A 20433-nucleotide genomic window follows, 5' to 3' on the forward strand; every position below is an offset into this window, starting at 1 on the left:
TCATTGAAGCGCTTCCGGCACTGCACCCATGTGCGCCTCACCACGTCGTGGCTGCTGACCCTGGATGCCACCTCCTCCCAGGCCTTTCTGGTGAGGTGCGGGGGTCTCCTCCTCCTGATTCTGGGGACAAGGGTTTCCCTCCTGGCTGTAACCTCCTCCAGGAGGGCTGCAAGGTACTCATCTGAGAAATGCGGGGCTGACTGCTCCCAAAACCTGCCCTCCCGCATCCATGTCCAAATGCAACGGGATCCATTTTCACTACCGCGTCCATCCGTGGCAGCCTTTCAGGGGCTGCCTGGGCCAGTTTTGAATGGGCCGCCAGGTTAGCCATTGGACCCGGAGGACATCATGACCCCGCCTATGCCTGTCCCTTCTCGCTGATTCCCCAGCCACTTTTCATGCTGGGTGGGTGTTAATTGACCCACCAGCGTGAAATCCCAGTGCGCTGCTGATCACAGGCACCATGGAACAGCGCAGGGGGCTGGAACAACACGGTGGAGGATAGAAAACAAAAACAGAATTACCTGGAAAAACTCAGCAGGTCTGGCAGCATCGGCGGAGAAGAAAAGAGTTGACGTTTCGAGTCCTCATGACCCTTCGACAGAACTTGAGTTCGAGTCCAGGAAAGAGCTGAAATATAAGCTGGTTTAAGGTGTGTGTGTGGGGGGCGGAGAGATAGAGAGACAGAGAGGTGGAGGGGGTTGGTGTGGTTGTAGCGACAAACAAGCAGTGATAGAAGCAGAATATCAAAAGATGTCAACAACAATAGTACAATAGAACACATAGGTGTTAAAGATAAAGTTGGTGATATTATCTAAACGAATGTGCTAATTAAGAATGGATGGTAGGGCACTCAAGGTATAGCTCTAGTGGGTTTTTTTTTTTTTTTGGAGGATAGAATGGCACGGGGAGGGTGGAACAGTGCGGGGTGGGGGAATGAAACAGCACGGGGGAGCGGGGATCGAGACTGCAGGAGGCCATGCCAGGAGCAGCAACAGGCATACCTAAAAATGAGGTGTCAGCCTGGTGAAGCTTTAACACAGGACAACCTGTGTGCCAAACAGCATTAACAGCAAGTGATAGACAGAGCTAAGCAATCTCACAATCAACAGATCAGATCTAAGCTCTGCAGTCCTGTCACATCTAGTTGTGAATGGTGGTGGATAATTAAACAACTCACTGGAGGAGGAGACTCCACAAATATCCCAATCCTCAATGATGGAGGAGCCCAGCACATTGGTGCAAAAGATAAGATTGAAGCATTTGCTACAAGTTTCAGCCAGAAGTGCCAAGTGGATGATCCATCTCTACTTCCTCCGGAGGTCCCCAGCATCACAGATGCCAGCCTTCGGCCAATTTGATTCACTCCATGTGATATCAAAAAATGCCAGACAGCACTGGATACTGCAAAGGCTATGGACCCTGACAATATTCCGGAAATAGTACTGAAGACTTGTGCTGCAAAACTTTCTGCACCCCTAGTCAAACTGTTCCAGTACAGCTACAACACTGGCATCTACCTGGCTATGTGGAAGATTGCCCAGGTATGTCCACAAAAAGCAGGACAAATCCAACCCGGCCAATTACCAGTGCATCAGTCTACTCTCCATCATCAGTAAAATAATGGAAGGGGCCATCAATAGTGCTATCAAGTGGCACTTGCTTAGCAATAACCTGCTCACTGACGTCCAGTTTGGGGTCCACCAGGGTCAATCAGCTCCTGACCTCATTACAGCCTTGGTTCAAACATGGACAAAAGAGCTGAACTCCCAAGGTGAGATGAGAGTGACTGCCCTTGACATCAAGGCAGCATGTGACCTAATGTGGCATCAAGTAACTCTAGCAAAACTGGAGTCAGGGAGAAAAATCTTCGCTTGTTGGAGTCATACCTGGCACAAAGGAAGATGTTTGTGATTGTTGGAGGTCAATCACCTCAGCTCTAGGACATCACTGCAGGAGTTCCTCAGGGTAGTGTCCTAGGCACAACCATCTTCAACTGCTTCATCAATGACCTTCCTTCCATCATAAAGCAGAAGTGGGGATGTTCACGGATGATTGCACAATGTTCAGCACCAATCACGACTCCTCAGATACTGAACCGGTCTATGTCCAAAGTCCTGGGCAATATCCAGGAATTTGGCTGACAAATGGCAAGTAACATTTGCACCACACAAGTGTCAGGCAATGACCATCTCCAACAAGAGAGAATCCAACCATCGACCCTTGAAGTTCAAAGGCAGTACCATCACTGAATTGCCCACTATCAACATCCTGGAGGTTACCATTGACCAGAAACTGAACTAGACTAACCATATAAATACTGTGGCTACAAGAGTGGGCCAAAGCTAGGAATCGTGCGACGGGTTACTCACCTCCTGACTCCCCAAAGCCTGTCTACCATCTACAAGGCACAATTTAGGAGTATAATGGAATATTACCCACTTGCCTAGATGAGTACAACTCCCACAACCCTCAAGAAGCTTGACACTGTCCAGGACAAAGCAGCCTGATTAATTGATTAATTCCCCACCACCAGCACACAGTAGCAGCAGTATGTACCATCTACAAGATGCACTGCAGGAATTCACCAAGGCTCCTTCAACAGCACCTTCCAAACCTTTGACCACTACCATAGAAGGACAAGGGCAGCAGACAGTTGGGAACACCACCACCTAGAAGTTCCCCTCCAAGCCATTCACCATCCTGACTTGGAAATATATTGCTGTTCCTTCACTGTTGCTGGGTCAAAATCCTGGAACTCCCTCCCTAACAGCACTGCAGGTGTACCTATACCACATGGACTGCTGCAGTTCAAGAAGGCAGCTCACCACCACCTTCTCAAGGGCAACTAGGGATTGGCAATTAATGCTGGCCCAGCTAGTGAAGCCCACATTCCATGAATGAATTAAAAACAAGGAACAGGAAGATGGGGGTCAATCCCCCTCTGTACTGTTCCATCCCCTTCGGTACTGTTTCTTCCCCCCACCAACTGTGCTCTTCCATCCCCCCACTGTGCTTTTCCATTGCCCCCCCGTGCTCTTCCATTGCCCCCCCGTGCTCTTCCATGCACTGCCCCTTCCGTACTGTTCCATCTGCCCTGTGCTGTTGTGAAGAGCAGAGGGGTGATGAAATAGCACGGGGCGGGGGGGGGGGAATGGAACAGCACGGGGGGAAATGGAATAGCACAGGAGGAAATGGAACAGCATGGTGGGGGGAGTGGAACAGCATGGGGGGGAGTGGAACAGCACGGGGGGAATGGAACAGCACGGGGGTGGAATGGAACCGCCGAGGGGAATGGAACAGCACAGGGGGAAATGGAACAGCACGGGGGGGAGTGGAACAGCATGGGGGGGGAATGGAACAGCACGGGGGGGGAGTGGAACAGCATGGGGGGGAGTGGAACAGCACGGGGGGAATGGAACAGCACGGGGGTGGAATGGAACCGCCGGGGGGAATGGAACAGCACAGGGGGAAATGGAACAGCATGGGGGGGTTAATGGAAGAGCACCAGGGGGAATGGAACAGCACGGCGGGGGATAGGCCAGCACGGGGGGGGGAATGGAACAGCAAGGGGGAGAATGGAACAGCACAGCAGGGAATAGGCCAGCACGGGGGGGGAAATGGAACAGCAAGGGGGGGAATGAAACAGCACAGGGGGGAATGGAACCCCACGGGGGGAAATGGAACAGCACGGGGGGAATGGAACCGCATGGGGGGAAATGGAACAGCACGGGGGGAAATGGAACAGCATGGGGGGAAATGGAACAGCATGGCGGGGGATGGAACAGCACAGGGGGGGAAATGGAACAGCATGGGGGGAATGGAACAGCATGGCGGGGGATGGAACAGCACAGGGGGGGAAATAGAACAGCACGGGGGGAAATGGAACAGCATGGGTCGGGAATGTAACTGTACGGGGGGGGGGAATGGAACAGTACGGGGTGCAGTGGAACAGCACGGGGGTGAATGGAACAGCATGGGGGGAATGAAACAGCACGGGGAGAATGGAACAGCACGGGGGGAATGGAACAGCACAGGGGGGAATGGTACAGCACGGGGGGGGAAATGGAACAGCACGGAGGGGAATGGAACAGGACGGGGGGTAATGGAAGAGCACGGGGGGGAATGGAACAGCACGGGGGGAATGGAAGAGCACAGGAGGGAATGGAACAGAACGGGGTGTGAAATGGAACAGCACGGGTGGATGAAATAGTGTATGAGAGGGTGGAAATGCATGGGGGGTGGGGCTGGACTGGCATGTTGGAGGGGTGGGGCATAGGGTGGGCCAGCATGGGAGGGAGGAAAGGCCGGATGGGGGGAAACTGTATTGGGAAGGAACCACATGCAGGTGGGGCAGGGGAACGGCATGGGAAGAGGCAGAATGACATGAGCATAGGGAATGACATGAAGGGGGCATAGCATAAAGGGGAAAGAAGGGCATAGGAGGCAGGGGGAATGACACAAGAGAGGGGTAGGAGTAGGAGGATGGAAGACCTGGGAGTGCATAGTGACATGAATGGGTGGGTGGACTCCATTTTGCAGGGGGAGGATGGCATGGAGTGGGGTGATAGCATGGGAGGGACAGCAATGGAGGGGGAGAAATCATGAGAGGTACGGAATGGGAATGGTATAGGAAGAATGGGATGAGGTATGCGATGAGAAGGATGGCGTGGGAAGAATGGAATTACATGGGATGGGAATTTAAATAAGTATTGTTGAAATAGAGGTACTAATTGCACCACAAATATTTTGCAGGCCTTTGTCAGTTACACAATAATAAATAGCACTTTATATGGTCTATCTTTTCTACTGTGAAAATAAATGACTTACCATGAATTTTATGTATTATTGAAATAGAAGAGCAGATGTGTGATATTTCTGGTGGCGTGTTGGAAGGTTCACTGTTGCAAATAACTACAGACATGTTGGCATGGGGATAGTATATTGAGCAATATGTTTTGAGTCTCTAGAAAAAGAATAAATGGAGGAGAATTTCTACGTGGATTTTTCTGATCACCTGCCACAACATTTAGCGGAGGATTGGTGAAATTCCTGGAGATTGTGAACACAGCTGTTTTTCTGGGAGTCAGCCCTTCTTCTGCTGAGCTACACCAGTGGGTTGGAGAACCCCACCCAAATTCCAGCTAATAATGTTCTCCTTATTAACTAAAGGGACACACATTAATAAATTGGGCCACTTCATATGCCATAGTTCTATGCATAATTCTTTACATGTAGCAATGGAGATGCTACACTGCCCACCTATTCAGGGTACTAGTTTTATTCCAAGGGCCAGGAAATATATACAATTTAAAGGTGGAAAAATGTTTCATCTTTACCAAATATTTTTGCAAAGTGTTACAAAAGTATTCTTTTTAAATGAACTTAATCAAATTCAGAACTTTCTTTCCAAACCTCTTGGCAAATGTTAATAACAGTAAATCCTTGAAGGATTTGCTGCTATAATAATGATAGCTTTTCTGGTCTTTTTCAAAGCACATAAATAAAAAGAAAATACAGCTGACCAAAAGATTTATACAATATTTCACAGTTCAATGTTTCATTTGTAAGATATGTAAAACATTATTGGTGATTTATGCTGGAAGTATATATGTGGTTTTGGGTGGCGTGGGGGGAAGGGTGATGGAGGTGAGGGCTGGTAGCAAAGGTGAGAAAAGGTGCAGGAAGAGGAAATAGGATTAAGTTTTACCATGGTACAATAACTTGGCAGCACTGTCCATACTTATTCTTCAAGCAGGTAATCGGGGGTGGTTGGAATGTGGAGTTGAGACCACAATCAGATTAGCCATGAGCTTATTGAATGGTGGAGCAGGCTTGAGAAGCTGCTTGATCGACTCCTGCCCCTAATTCGTATGTTAGTATTTAGGAATTCTTTTCTGTCCCAAACCTACATGACTATTCTTCATGTTCTGAACCTCATGATTGAATTGAATAATAAAGACTGATTATTTAACAATGAGTGGCATCACAACCACTGGAAAGGCTGGAAGAGATTTGACACCCTGGGATATAAATTTAGCTTGGGGTACAGTGAATCAGATTCGCTATCGCCTGTTTTGTGTGAACACTGAAAATTAATTTATATTCCATCATATCTGATTACTGTGGTGCCAGCCTTCTGTCTCATGAGATGATGGTTTGTGCTGTAGTGGTTAGCTCTGTATTAAGCAGTACCTGGTGTAGCTCAGGATCCCCACCCTGGCATGGCAGTCCCTGCCCTATTTGTTGCAGAGGAAGACAGTGGGCTGAGAAGGTGCACGATTCACTGCCTCTGTTTTCTATGAGCCCTCTTCTCTTCCAGCTGAACTTTTTGTTTCTGCTCGCCTCTTCCAATGCCTTTCCTACAGCCAGAGGTCACAGCCATCAGCGACTGTCTCTCAGTTGTCAGTATCAATATCCACCATGTTCATATCTCACTTGTAGGTATCCTTGTAGCAGAGATATGGACACCCAGGAGGTCATGATCCAGTGACCAGTTCACTGTACAGAAGGTCTTAGTATATATGGCTGTCATCCATCCAATTAACATGGCTGAGCTAATACAGACATCATTGGCTCAGCAATGAGTGCAAACTGATGAAATTGGCACACTCCAGGACATCTGTCGGTGACCGGTAAGCAGCAATCAACAAAGCAAACAGAACACCGTAGCCAAATATTGCCAAATCAGCTAAGTATAATTCTGAGATTATTGTATTGAAGTTGTTGATGCTTACCCTACACGCTACACCTTAGCTACTGCATTGAGTCATGAAGAGGTGATTTTTTTTCTTGCCATTGCCCTGACAGCAGAGATCTAGAAATCTGATGGTGACCCTGAAGGAGGTTGGAGTATCATTAGCGTATATACAGGGGCTTGGGAAGGGTGCTGCACTATCTTCAGGCCTATGGGCATTCTGGACAACAAGTTTCCACTGCGCCCAGTGAAATTAGGTGGGTGCAAGGCAATGATGCTGAGGCTCAGTGGAGGCTTTCTGAGTCTGAAGTTTGTGGGTTTGTGTCCCATTCCAGAGGCATGAACATGTAATGAGGGTAGTATTGAGGGGCGGTTATGCTGGCAGAGATGCTGACTTTTGGATGAGATATTAAACCAAGGCCCCATCTGCCCACTTAGGTGGCAGTAAAAGGTCTCAGCGCTGTTTTGAAGAACAGCAGGGGAATTGTCCCCAGTGTCCTGGCCATCATTTATCTCTCAACTACTAAAACAGATTATCTGGTCATTTTCACATTGCTGCTGTGGGATCTTGCTGTGTATGAATTGGCTGTCTTAAGAGGGGACCTTAAATATATGCAAGAGACAAAGTGAAATAGAAAATGGTAATAGGGAGTTTCATTTGATGCTAAATTAGGACTGCTGGACAACATGGCAAAGGCTTTTTAAAAGAACAGGAGTTCTGGATTAGTTTTCCTCTCTAGCCTGAAACCAACTATAGTCCATCCATTTCCAATTAACTCCCCATTGAACATACATGGGCACACAGGATCTTCCTGACCTGTTTTGCTGAATACCACACCATGTGCAGCAGTTAATTCACCGATTTAGCTTGTGATTTATTTAAATTATAAAAGTTACCTGTGTCATTTTAAAGATGATTTTACCTTTTTCATACTGCGGTTTTACCAGCCTTTCAATGGACAAGACCACGTGGGTGGTTGCCATCATGATGTAATCCACAAGCTATAACGTTGAAGAAGTAGTGATGTTTTGAATAGAGGGAATCTTTCACTCTGCTCTTTACTGGTGTGTACAGTGCTGACATGATGCTCAGAGAGGGAGAATGTGTGGTAGACTGTGGTAGAGTGGTGTGGTGTACAGTGCTGACATGCCCTGTTTAGAGTGCGGATGTGTGACTGGTCTGGAGTAATGTAGCGTATTTGTCTCACAGGGTGATGTTTTGAATATTGAAGCTTTGCTCTGTGCTGTGACGGAGTGGTTTTATGCTCCGTTCATTGTTACATGGAGGGAACTCTGCTCTGTTGATTGCTGAATGAATTGCGTTTATGTAAGTTCGGCATCATGTTACAGGCAGCAGGACCCGCCCCGCTCAGAGTTTAGTAACTTGCTGGAGGCAGTCTCTTGCCTGTTACAAAAGCTAGTAATTTATTTTTAAAAATCTTATGCAACGTCAGCAGTTGTTTTTACATTTACTCTTCCGTAGATACATTGCGAAAAGTGGTAACAGTGCGCAGTTTCTGTAAAGTCTTTTGCCAAAGGATATTTCATTGAAAAGTTAGTGTTTACTCGAGTGAGTATTACTTTTTGCTTGTAAGCTTCTAAATGTGCCTATATTGCCAAATACAAATGCCCAGTTTTGCTTACACTATTGTAGATGGGCGGTTCTTATTGACTTTTATGTAGATTTCTTATTACGTTTATAACAGATGCAAGGCAATAAGGGTGTCTGGATGACCTCAAATTGAACGTATTTATTTTAAAATTTCATTTCTCTTTTTCGCTTTAATTGTGACCCATTCGAGTCACATCTTTTCTGGGCTCTTTTCTCCATCTCCACTCCATTTCCCTCTCCTCCCCTCCCCTCCGGTTCCTCGGAGGGTTCCGGATTCAAGTTCCATTCCAGAGACTTCAACACAAAACATTAACCACTGCAGAAGTGAAGGAGCGCTGAACTGTTAGAGGTGCTGTCTTTTGGGTGAAACGTTAAACCAAGACCCTGCTTCTTTCCATGGTGGATATAAAGAACCTATGGCATTATTGAGGTAGAGGAGTTATCGCCAGTGTCCTGGCCAATATCACCCTTGATCAATATCACAAAAACTGATTATTTGGTCATTATAGTATTGCTGGCTGTGAGAAAATCGGTTGCCACATTTCCTGCCTTATAAGTGACTACACTTCAAAATGACTTAATTGATTGTTAAACACTTTGGGACATTCTGATGGGCAATATATAAATTCTGATAGCTGCAGAAAAACCAAAACCCCTCTTGGATGGATGTAAAGCATCATTTAAAAACAACAGATTAGCTCATCTTTATCAAATTGTTGTTTGTGGGAACTTGTCGTACGTAAACTGACTACAACAGCGATTACATTTCAAAGGTGCTTCATTGGCTGAAAAGCACTTTAGGACATCCTGAGATTGTGAATGGCATTTGTAAATACATATCTGTCTGTCTTTCTTTAACTACTTTCAGCCTACAGCTCTCAGATCTCCGCACACCTTTTGTGCAATCCCTGTTTTCTTCAATCTTGGTTTTAGGTCTCATCTGATAGACGGCAACTCCAATAGTGCACTCCTCCCTCAGTTACAGAGATAGGGAAGGGAAAAGCATGAAACAATGCGAAATCTATCGTTGCCGGTGTTGCCTTCAATTGCCTGGGCCCTAAGCATTGGAACACCCTCCCTAACCCCTCTATGCTCCTCCTTTAAGAAGCTCCTGGAAACCTATATCTCTGACCAAGCCTTCAACCTGCCTTAATCTTATGTAAATGGGTGTTAAATTTTGTTCACTAACCCCTCCTGTATAATGTCTTGGGACTTTTTAGCATTGTGCAATTGAAAGCTCTTGTGCTACTGCTATGAAAGCTTACTTTCTTTTAATATGCTTTCTTTTACTTCTAATTTTCCCTTCTGAATCCTTTGTATGTAGGTAGTGTCTATTTATCAGGTTGTGGTTCCTTGGCACTGGCTGTACCTCTTTCAAGTTACTATTGTTTGTGTGTGTGAGCCTGGACTGCCAGTAAATCAAATCCATACAAAAATCATATGCACAAGGATGGCTCATGCTTGTGAGGAAGATTCCTGGTACTTTATTGGACACAGATGGTATAGCATGGTTTCCTCTGGTGAGCAAGGTCAAAATATTGTGGATCCAACCAGGGATCAGGCTGTTTTGGATCTGGTAATGTGTAATGAGACAGGTTTAATAAATGATCTGAGTAAAAGATCCCATTGGAAACAGTGACCATAACATGGTAGAATTTAGCATTCAGTTTGAGAGTGAGAAACTTGAGTCGGAAACAACTGTGCTAAACTTAAATAAGGGTAATTATAAAGGAATTAGGGCAGAGTTGGCTGGAGTGGGCTGGGAAGGGCGTGTAGCAGAAAAGCAGCTGATGAATAATGGCACAAGTTTAAGAAAATAGTTCATGACTCATAACAAAGTTTTATCCCAGTGAGAAAGAAGGATTCTAGGAAGGGGATAAATCAACCATGGTTAACCAAGGAAGTTAAAGATAGTATCAAATTGAAATAAAAAAGCATACCATGTTGCAAAAATTAGTGGTAAGCCAGAGGATTGGGAAAGTTTTAAAAACCAACAAAAGATGACCAAAAAAATAAAGCAGGAGAAAATAAACTTTGAGGGTAAACTAGCAAGTAATATAAAAACGAACAGTAAGAGTTTCATTGAATATATAAAAAGCAAGAGATAGGCCAAAGTGAACATAGGCCCCTTACAGAATGAGGCTGGGGAAATAATAATGGATAATAATAATACCAGGAAATGGTAGAGGAGTTGAATAAATACTTTGCATCAGTCCTCATGGTAGAAGACACTAATAGAATTTCAAAAATACTAAATAATCAAGGGGCAAAAGTGGGGGAGGAAATAATAATGATAATGATCACTAGGGAAACTAATGGGGCTAATGGCTGATAAGTCCCCTGGACTTGATGCATTACATCCTAGGATATTAAAGGGAGTACCTACAGAGATAGCGGGTGCACTGGTAGTAATCTTCCAAGTATCCTTAGATTCTGGAAAAGCTCCAGAAGATTGAAAAATTGCCAATGTAACACACTTATTCAAAAAGGGAGGGAGACAAGAACAGGTAACTATAGGCCAGTTAGCTTAACATCTATCATTGGGAAGATGTTGGAGTCTATTATAAAGGATTTAATAGCAGAGTATTTAGAAATACATAATATAATTAAATAGAGTCAGCATGGCTTCATGAAGGGGAAATCATGCCTGACAAATTTATTAGAATTCTTTGAGGAGGTAGCAAGCAGCATAGATAAAGGGGAACCAGTAGATGTAATATATTTGGATTTCCAAAAGGCCTTTGATAAGGTACCACACATAAGGCTACTTAATAAGATAAGAGCCCATGGTGTTGGGGATGGTATATTAGCGTAGATAGAAGATTGGCTAATAGAAGTCAGAGAGTTGGGATAAGGGGGCATTTTCAGGATGGCAGCCTGTAACAAGTGGAATGCCACAGGGATCAGTGCTGGGGACACAATTATTTACAATTTATATTAATGACTTGGATGAGGGAAGTGAATGTACTATCGCCAAGTTTGCAGATGACACAAAAATAGGTGGGAAGACAAGTGACACAAAGAGTCTACAGAGGGATATAGACAGGTTAAGTGAGTGGGCAAAAACTTGGCAGATGGAATATAATTTGGGAAAGTATGAGGTTCTGCATTTTGGTAGGAAGAATAGAGGAGCTGAATATTATTTAAATGGAGAAAGACTGAAGAAAACTGTAGCACCGAGGGATTTGGGAGTCCTTGTGCATGAATCCCAAAAAGCTAGCATACAAGTTCAACAGGTAATAAGGAAAGCAAATGGAGTGTTGGCCTTTATTTCAAAGAGAATGGAGTATAAAACTAGGGAAGTCTTGCTAAGACATACAAGGCACTAGTTAGACCACACCTAGAATACTGTGAACAGTTTTGGTCCTCTTATCTAAGGAAAGATATACTGGTATTGGAAATAAAGAAGGTTCATTAGGTTGATCCCGGGTATGGAAGGATTTTCTTACGAGGAGCGATTGAATAGGTTTGGCCTTTACTCATTGGATTTAGAAGAATGAGACGTGATCTTCTTGAAACATACAAAATTCTTAGGGGGCTTGACAGGGTAGATGCTGAGAGGTTGTTTCCACTTTTGGCAGAGTTTAGGACATAATCTCAGAAAAAGGGTCATCCATTTAAGACAGAGTTGAGGACAAATTTATTCTCACAAGGGTATTGAATCTGTTAAATTCTTTACCGCAGAGGGCTGAAGATGCTGGGTGGTGAAGTATATTCAAGATTGAGATAGACATTTTTAAATCAGTATGGGAATCAAGGGTTATGGGGAAAAGGTGGGAAAGTGGAGTTGAGGTTTGGCAGATCAGCCATGCTTTCATTGAATGCTGGAGCAGACTCCTCTGCTCCTACGTCTTCTGGTCACCTTGTTCACAATCTAAAGCCTGCATCAAGGCTTGAAACTGTAAGGTAGAGAGCAGCCATGAAGGTTCCAGTTGAGTAGTGTTATCAGGAGTTGAAATGTGAGGTTAGATCAGTTATGTATCTTACTAACTCTAACCTCTGTTTAGCTTTTAAAGTCTTTTACTTTGAAGCACACCTCTGGGCAGTGGCTTGTCAGCAATGAGTCTACACATTTCATTTATTTTCCTTTAGTATCTGTGGTCAAGTTCCTCTGATGATCTGTCCTCTCTCATTGTCTTTGTACAACATAGGTCAATGATCCTTTTAAGAGACCTTTAATCTTTATAAGAGTCAATTTTTCCCATCTGCCTGCTGGAGCCAATTTATTATCAAGCTTTCATTTAGAAGTAATACAGGTACCTAGCTTTTTTATCTTACCAGCACAAAACAGGGTTCCTGGTCTCTCCGTCTCAAACCGCATTTGTGCATTCACCAATCTAGTCACGAAGGAAGCCATTGTGATATTAATCAGTGACACAATGAAGACATTGCTAAGGCCATAAAATGGAAAATCCTATTAATTGTGTGTAGATGTCATTGTTTTCTTCTCAAGTACCAACTTGTACCATTATGTAAAACTAATTATACATATTATTGCTACAAAAGTTGTGTGACTGCTCCCCACTGGATCACAGAATCAAAGTGATTTTCTTTTATATTTTCACCTTGTTCTAAATTAAAGCTGATTTTAATTCTTTGTATTATTCAATTTCAAATGTTTTACTAATGCTTGATCCTGCTATCTCACCCACATGTGCCAGCTCCCACACCTTTCCCTCTACATGTCTCTGCCTTGTATTCACACTCAGCAAGCATTATCATGGGTGGGATGAGAAAAATTGGAGAGTGGCTCTTCAAATTTTTCCATCCCGCCCATGATGATGCCTGCCACTGGCAGGATCGGAAAATCCTGGCCCATGTCTGGCCTCTCCACATAGATACTACACCACATTTCCCATTTCACTGCTTGTCTAACTTGCTGGAATAACTACAGTTTCTGCATTAATGAACAACAACAATTTCTGGTTACAGGATATTGCAGCTCTTTGCTGATTCTAGTTGAATCAAATAAACTTTCAATTTATTGCACTTGCATTTTGCTCTATAATCACAGCTCAGGGCTTGCTCCTTTCTCACTTTATTTCCCCCATTACATGATTCCCCTATGAAAATTGCCCTCTTGATAACAAAAGTCAAAACAGAATGCAAATTGCTAAAATCTTGCTCACAGTCAGGGTGTACAGCAGATGACTTGACATAGCACACATCAAGTATGAGGAAACACGTGGCCCACAAAGAACCACTATTCACTGCAAGCTAGCATATCAGATTGTATTCTATATTTTACATCATCTTGTGCATTAAATTTATACAGTTTATTTTCACATTATTTCCTCGAAGTGAAACCACTTGTACCTAGCTTAGCCTCTTCCTTAATAATATTAATTCATTACTAAAGGGCACAAAACTGCACTTCACAATTACAGTGTGTCAGCTGTGGCTCAGTGGTAGTAATCTGACCTGAGTGTGAAGTTTGTCATCCAAGACTGACATTTCGGTTCACTACTTGGAGGGTGCGGTATAATCGGAAGTGCCATTTTTCAGATGAGATGTTAAATGGAGAGCATAATCTTCCATCTTGTGTGGTTGTAAAAGATCCCATGGCACTATTTTGAAGAAACGTAGAGGTCATTATCGCATTATCACATTGCTGTGCACAAACTGGCTGCCAGGTTTCCTATCTTAGAAATGACTACCCTTAAAAATATTTAATTGACTGCAAAGTTGATTGGGATGTTGTGAAAAGTGCTATATAAAAACAAATCTTTCTTCTCTCTATACTACTTTCTCACAACCAACTTAGCATTAAATTAGCAATAACAGAATACCTCAGCATATCTCTCATAACATATCTCGCACATCATACCATCGTAAATCAACAAGTAATAATAAAATGGTGTGCAGCATGCAGTGAAATCACATCAGCATGCAAGATGTAAAACAATCTTAAAAGATTGGTTAATGCAGTTTGAAACTGGCAGGTCCATCTAAACTGCAAATGTTCCCTGACCAAACAACAATTAAGTGCCCCTAACCTGGGTTTATTAATGACAATTGAACATAATGACCTTAAAGCACTGCACATTTCAATTGTCCTAAAACAGCATGTAACCTGAATTTCCATGAGCAATGTCAAAGAAGATCCATTAATCACTAATCAAATGCCAGCAGACTAGATTGTGAATGTTGTGTTACTGAAGATGCTTCGGAGAGATGGGAATAGACTCAAACCCCTAGAAAATATATTTGATATTGGTCACAGGGAGCATATCTTTACACAAAGAGTGATCACTTGGAATACACTCCCAAGTCGCATGAAAACCTTGGAATCGTTCAAGGGTCAGTTAGATGATATGCTGGGACATTATACAGAAGAATTTACTGATGCCAGTGCCAGCAAATGAATGCTTTACCTGTTCAGATGGTGTTCCTCGTTCTGTATTTAACTGAAGCAGATTAACATCATCATAACATAGGAACATTATATGTACAAATGAGTGAAGTTTTCATGTGACATGCCAGCACTTTTTATAGACTTTTGCATTCTTTTTGGTTGGCTAGCTGAGATAGTCCAGATGACCTTCATTATCTGTATGCTTTTCATCTGGTTACATCAAGAGGCTCATGGTTTCTACTGTACTGATTACCTCTGTATATTGGGTCTCATAGTAAATCAATAAATTATAGAAACTTTTTAAAAAAACAAGTGACTCCCAACAATTAACTGTGCTGCCAAACCTGCCACAAGATGAAATGAACAAAAATCTTGTGGGGACTGCAGCCACAGTCAGTTGATGTAATGCCTTTGCAGTTCTTCATTAACAGTGGACTTTTGGACATAAATTGCACCTGAAGCTTGGTTTGGGGGGGTGGTGATAGGTGGCTATTTTTGGCATAGCTACCTTATCGGAAGCAGTGTTGCTTCTATTTTAAGTAGTATGAATGGGATTAATGAAATGAAGATATATGGGAGGTGCGGATTTCCTCTGGGTACTAGATATTAGTGACATCCTTAACATAATAAAGATTTCCTGTATTCCTAAAGTGTTTAGAATTTCCCTGGAAGCAGTAACCCGAGATGCAGAGGGATCTAGGTGTCCTAGTGCACTCTCTCTCCATCCTATATTTCTCTCTCTCTCTCTTACACTTTCTATACATGATTTTACATGGAATTAGCTATTCTAACTCATACTTCACTGTCTAGATTCATCTTGTCTCAGTGAGGATTCTTAACTCTGATTGGTTGAAGAGCCACGCTGTTGCTTGCCCTACTCACACACGCCATTCCGGCTGGAAGGCATCATGCTGACAATGATCTCTAGGTACCATAAATTGCCCACAAAAGCTCACAAAGCCTGCAGGCATCTGTAAGTGTAGTGATTAGCCACTGACTGCAAATTTTGGGTCATTAGTTTTACAATTTGAATAATATGTCGACTTTGTTTGCTCAACGTGATGGAGGGACTCATAGTTTGAACAAAGAACAAAGAAAAGTACAGCACAGGAACAGGCCCTTCGGTCCTCCAAGCCTGCGCCGATCATATTGCCCGTCAACTAAGACATTTTGCACTTCCAGAGTCTGTATCCCTCTATTCCCATCCTACTCATGTATTTGTCAAGCTGCCTCTTAAACACTACTATCGTACCTCCTTCCACCACCTCCTCTGGCAGCGAATTCCAGACACTCACTACCCTCTGCATAAAAAACTTGCCACATCTCCTCTATAGTTTTCTCCTTTCTCCTTAAATCTATATCCCCTAGTAATTGATTCTTCCACCCTGGGAAAAAGCTTCTGACTATATACTCTGTCCATGCCATTCATAATTTTGTAAACTTCTATCAAGTCGCCCCTCAATCTCCGTCGCTCTAGTGAGAACAATCTGAGTTTCTCCAACCTCTCCTCATAGCTAATAACCTCCAGACCAGGCAGCATCCTGGTAAACCTCCTCTGCCCCCTCTCCAAAGTCTCCATATCCTTCTGGTAAATGTGGCGACCAGAATTGAATGCAATATTGCAAGTGTGGCCTAACCACGGTTCTATACAGCTGCAGCATGACTTTCCAGCTTTTATACTCAATACCCCTGCCAATGAAGGCAAGCATGCCATATGCCTTCCTGACTACCTTATCCACCTCCATTGTCACTTTCAGTGACTGTGGACCTGTACACCCAGATCCCTTTGCCATCAATGCACTTAAGGGTTTTGCCATTTACTGTATAATTCCTAGCTGTATTAGACCTTCCAAAATGCATTACCTCGCATTTGTCTGGATTAAACTCCATCTGCCATTTCTCCGCCAAAGTCTCCAACCGATCAATATCCTGTTGTATCCTTTGACAATCCTCTTCACTATCTGCAACTCCTCCAACCTTAGTGTCGTCTGCAAACTTGCTAATTAGCCCAGTTACATTTTCCTCCAAATCATTTATGTATACTACAAACAGCAAAGGTCCCAGCACTGATCCCTGCGGAACTCCACCAGTCATAGCTCACCATTCAGAAAAGCACCCTTCCACTGCTACCCTCTGTCTTCTATGACCAAGCCAATTCTGCATCCATCTTGCCAGCTCACCTCTGATCCCGTGCGACTTTACCTTCTGTACCAGTCTTCCATGAGGAACCTTGTCAAAGGCCTTACTGAAATCCATGTAAATAACATCCACTGCCCTTCCATCGTCGATCATCTTTGTCACTTGCTCGAAAAACTCGATCAAGTTAATGAGTCACGACCTCCCCTTCACAAAACCACGCTGCCTCTCACTAATACAATTAAAATAATTAAATGTGTGTGAATGGTAGCACTGGAATAGGTATTTATTTCAATAACATCATTATAGATTTTGCTGGAACAGGCCATCTCGCAGCATATCCCATTAGACAGACTTTTTTTTAAATTCACTTGTGGGATGTGGGCTTTGCTGGCTAGGCCAACATTTATTGCCCCTCCCTATTTGCGCTTGAGAAGGTGATGGTGAGCTGCTTTCTTGAACCGCTGAAGTCCCTGCGGTGTAGGTACTCCCACAGTGCTGTTAGGGAGGAAGTTCCAGGATTTTGACCTGGCAACAGTGAAGGAACGGTGATCTATTTCCAAGTCAGGATGGTGAGTGGCTTGGAGGGGAGCTTCCAGGTGGTGGTGTTCCCATTTACCTGCTGCCCTTGTCCTTCTAGATAGTAGCAGTCATGAGTTTGGCAGGTGCTGTCTAAGGAGCCTTTGTGAGTATCTGCAGTGCATCTTGTAGATGGTATACACTGCTGCCGCTGTGCGTCTGTGGTGGAGAGAGTGAATGTTTGTGGAAGGGGTACCAATCAAGCGGGCTGCTTTGTCCTGGACAGTGTCAAGCTTCTTGAGTGCTGTAGGAGCTGCATTCATCCAGGCAAGTGGAGGGTATTCTATCACACTCTTGACTTGTGCCTTGTAGATGGTGGACAGTCTTTAGGGAATCAGGAAGTGAGTTACTCATCCCACGATTCCTAGCCTCTGACCTGCCCTTGTAGCCACAGTTTTAAGATGGCTAGTCCAGTTCAGTTTCTGGTCAATGGTAACCCAAGGGTGTTGATAGTGGGGGATTCAGTGATGGTAATGCCATTGAATGGCAAGGGGTGGTGGTTAGATTCTCTCTTGTCCATGCATGTTCAGGTTTTAAAATGTTTTGACCAGAAAGTTGCCAAAAACGGCGCAGCCTGAGCAACAGAGTATCTGGGACCTAGGTCAATAATGGTACAAACAGTGCATCTTCCTAAACAGTTAGATTTAGGATTGAGAACTAAATAGAGGAAGGATTGAGAAGGGGGTTGGGGGGGTGGTGAATTAAAGTGGGTGAATTCAATGTTAAATCAGGTTCAGAAAGAAACATTGGATTAAGATAAAGGGAGGGAAAAAAACCTGTTGTGGTGAACTTGAAACACATCGGAGACTCCGGGACATTTTTCAATCATTTATTCAAGCAAAAGCAGGGAGGGCCTGTTTTAGTCAATCCAATCCAAGTCAATATTCTGCCCTCTGAGTTTTACATTGTCTTTTATACATTTAGACCTTCCTATCATGACTGAAGATGCGTTCTTGGTCACATAGGCTCATAATCTATCATGATAGGTACAAAATGTTTCAGATCAACTGTCCCGTTTGCTGTGTATCTTAGCATTCCAGTGACTGTTTTGTGTAATCGCTGTCACAATCTATCACAATAATTGCTAAATGTTGTAAACCAACTGTCTCGTTTTGCTTAGCATTCTAGTGACTGACACCTATCTATAATCTCTGGGTTCACACCTGCTTCAGGCAAGTCTAGTTTTTGCTGTGTCCTTTGTCTAAAATATCCTTATGTCCTTATGTAAAATATCCCAGCAGCCTTTGCTTTTTGTGGCTAAAACTACTATTGCTGACATGCTATGTTACTGCTATCCTAGGTAGCCTTTGCTAATAAATGACAAACACTTAACAAAAACACAAAGGAAAAACACAAAAATGCAAAAAGTTAAATTGTGATATTTATAAAATCTCCTAAAATAGTTCATAGGAATGAAGCTGTATACTTAGTTTTTCACTTTTTAGACAAGAGAAGTTAATTGGCAATCATTAACTATTATCAGGTCGTTAAAAGCTTACTTGCCTAATTAATTACAAGACATATTTCTGTTGTGAATTTAATGGGCAATTAATTTGCTAGCTTTTTTCATTTTTGCAAAGCTAATAACACAATTAAACCAGCAACTGTGGTGATTCACAATTCATGCAGTATCATTTCTTTGCTACCAGTTGCTGGACGACTTACACATCAATAATGGCCTAAATGGCCAAGTGGTTATGGTACTGGGTTTATAACCCCAAGATCAAGAGTTCAAATCTCACACTGACAAACTATGAAACAATGTAACTTCATCTGAAACAGATGGAAATGGGTTTGTACTCGAAAGAGTTACACATCAATAATGGTGTGCATCGTTCATGCGCTGATATTGTTTCAACAAAATCTAGCCCAGCGTTCACAGCAAGGAAGCCTGATCCCTAAGGACCATGAGGAAATAGGTCTTATAACATTGCTGCTAGTAACTCAGACCTACAGTCTAGAATTCACCTTCAATTTCCATACAAAATATATAGGTAGAAATTTCCTATTCATTTCAATCATATGAATTACGGACTTGAAACGTTAACTGTATTCCTCTCTGCAGATGCTGTCAGACCTGCTGAGTTTTTCCAGGTATTTTTGTTTTTGATATGAATTTCCTTCCCTTTTCTCCCTTCACTGAAAGTGATAGTGTCAAGGGATGGTTTCACATGATACTGAGATTATTATCTCATGTCTTAGTTCAAGCATTGTACGCTGGTAGTCTATTCAACCAAGAGAGTGTCACAATCATAACTGACCCTGTTCTTGCCCAACATATAGATACATTTACTTTCCACTGGATAGAAATCAAAAGTGAGATTAAACTGATTTTTAAAAAAATATCATCCCCTCCTTAGCCTGGCACACAGATCAATTTTAGTACTTCACTATTGACCCAACTAAAATCAACAGCACCATCCCATCTGGTCTTGAAACCTCAGTATCACAGTATATTTTGTATTAAATCAGTAAGCCATTGTAGGCACTAATATCTACAGTTTAAAATATTTTTCTCAACTTCCCCTTTTGCATTCCTTCTGCTTTGAGTGGATTTATTAAGTGAGTAGCAGAGCCATAGAGGTCAAAGCATCCTAAGTTCCGTCATTATTCTTCTCTCAGCTGATCCTAACCTGGTCATAGGTAGAAAAACTGGGGATTGGGTCCACCACTACTGGCTTATGCAGGAGAAGTTCTTGCTGCTGACCACCACCCACCAGCACCTGTTGGAATTGCATGTCAGTGAACACTGGGTGAAGGTAAAACCAAGATTATTGTGCTTAATTAGCTGGGCGTTACTTACCTTCAAAATTTACATGTGAATAATGAATACTCGAAAGAAGCTGCACTTATGGAACCTTACACAACTAGGAGTCAATGCTTTCACAGGGATATCAGAGATAATTTTCAAAGAAAAAATGAGTAGGCAGGCACCCCTGGGCAGAAAGGATGGAAAGTAACTATAGGGTCACAATTCTGCTAATTCTGGAAGTGTGACTTCCAGTCCAATATTCCCACTCTGTGGTATGATGTCAGGGTTCTGCACAGTGTCTG

General features: G+C 43.1%; 1 protein-coding gene across 3 annotated transcripts in view; it reads left to right on the forward strand.

The window, feature by feature from the left end:
• The first annotated feature begins 8096 nt into the window (after positions 1-8096).
• Positions 8097-20433, forward strand: part of si:ch211-161h7.5 — a 48160-nt gene continuing 35823 nt past the window's right edge. The window contains exons 1-2 of one of the 3 annotated variants that reach the window (XM_041190123.1): positions 8097-8267; positions 20002-20138. In XM_041190123.1, the coding sequence (XP_041046057.1) occupies positions 20061-20138 (78 nt within the window). In that variant the 5' untranslated portion in view covers positions 8097-8267; positions 20002-20060. The remainder of the gene's footprint in view (positions 8268-20001; positions 20139-20433) is intronic. The other 2 variants (XM_041190127.1, XM_041190124.1) reach the window with 2 other exon arrangements.

The sequence above is a fragment of the Carcharodon carcharias genome, chromosome 6 (genome assembly GCF_017639515.1).
Source record: "Carcharodon carcharias isolate sCarCar2 chromosome 6, sCarCar2.pri, whole genome shotgun sequence".
In the NCBI taxonomy this organism is placed as follows: domain Eukaryota; kingdom Metazoa; phylum Chordata; class Chondrichthyes; order Lamniformes; family Lamnidae; genus Carcharodon; species Carcharodon carcharias.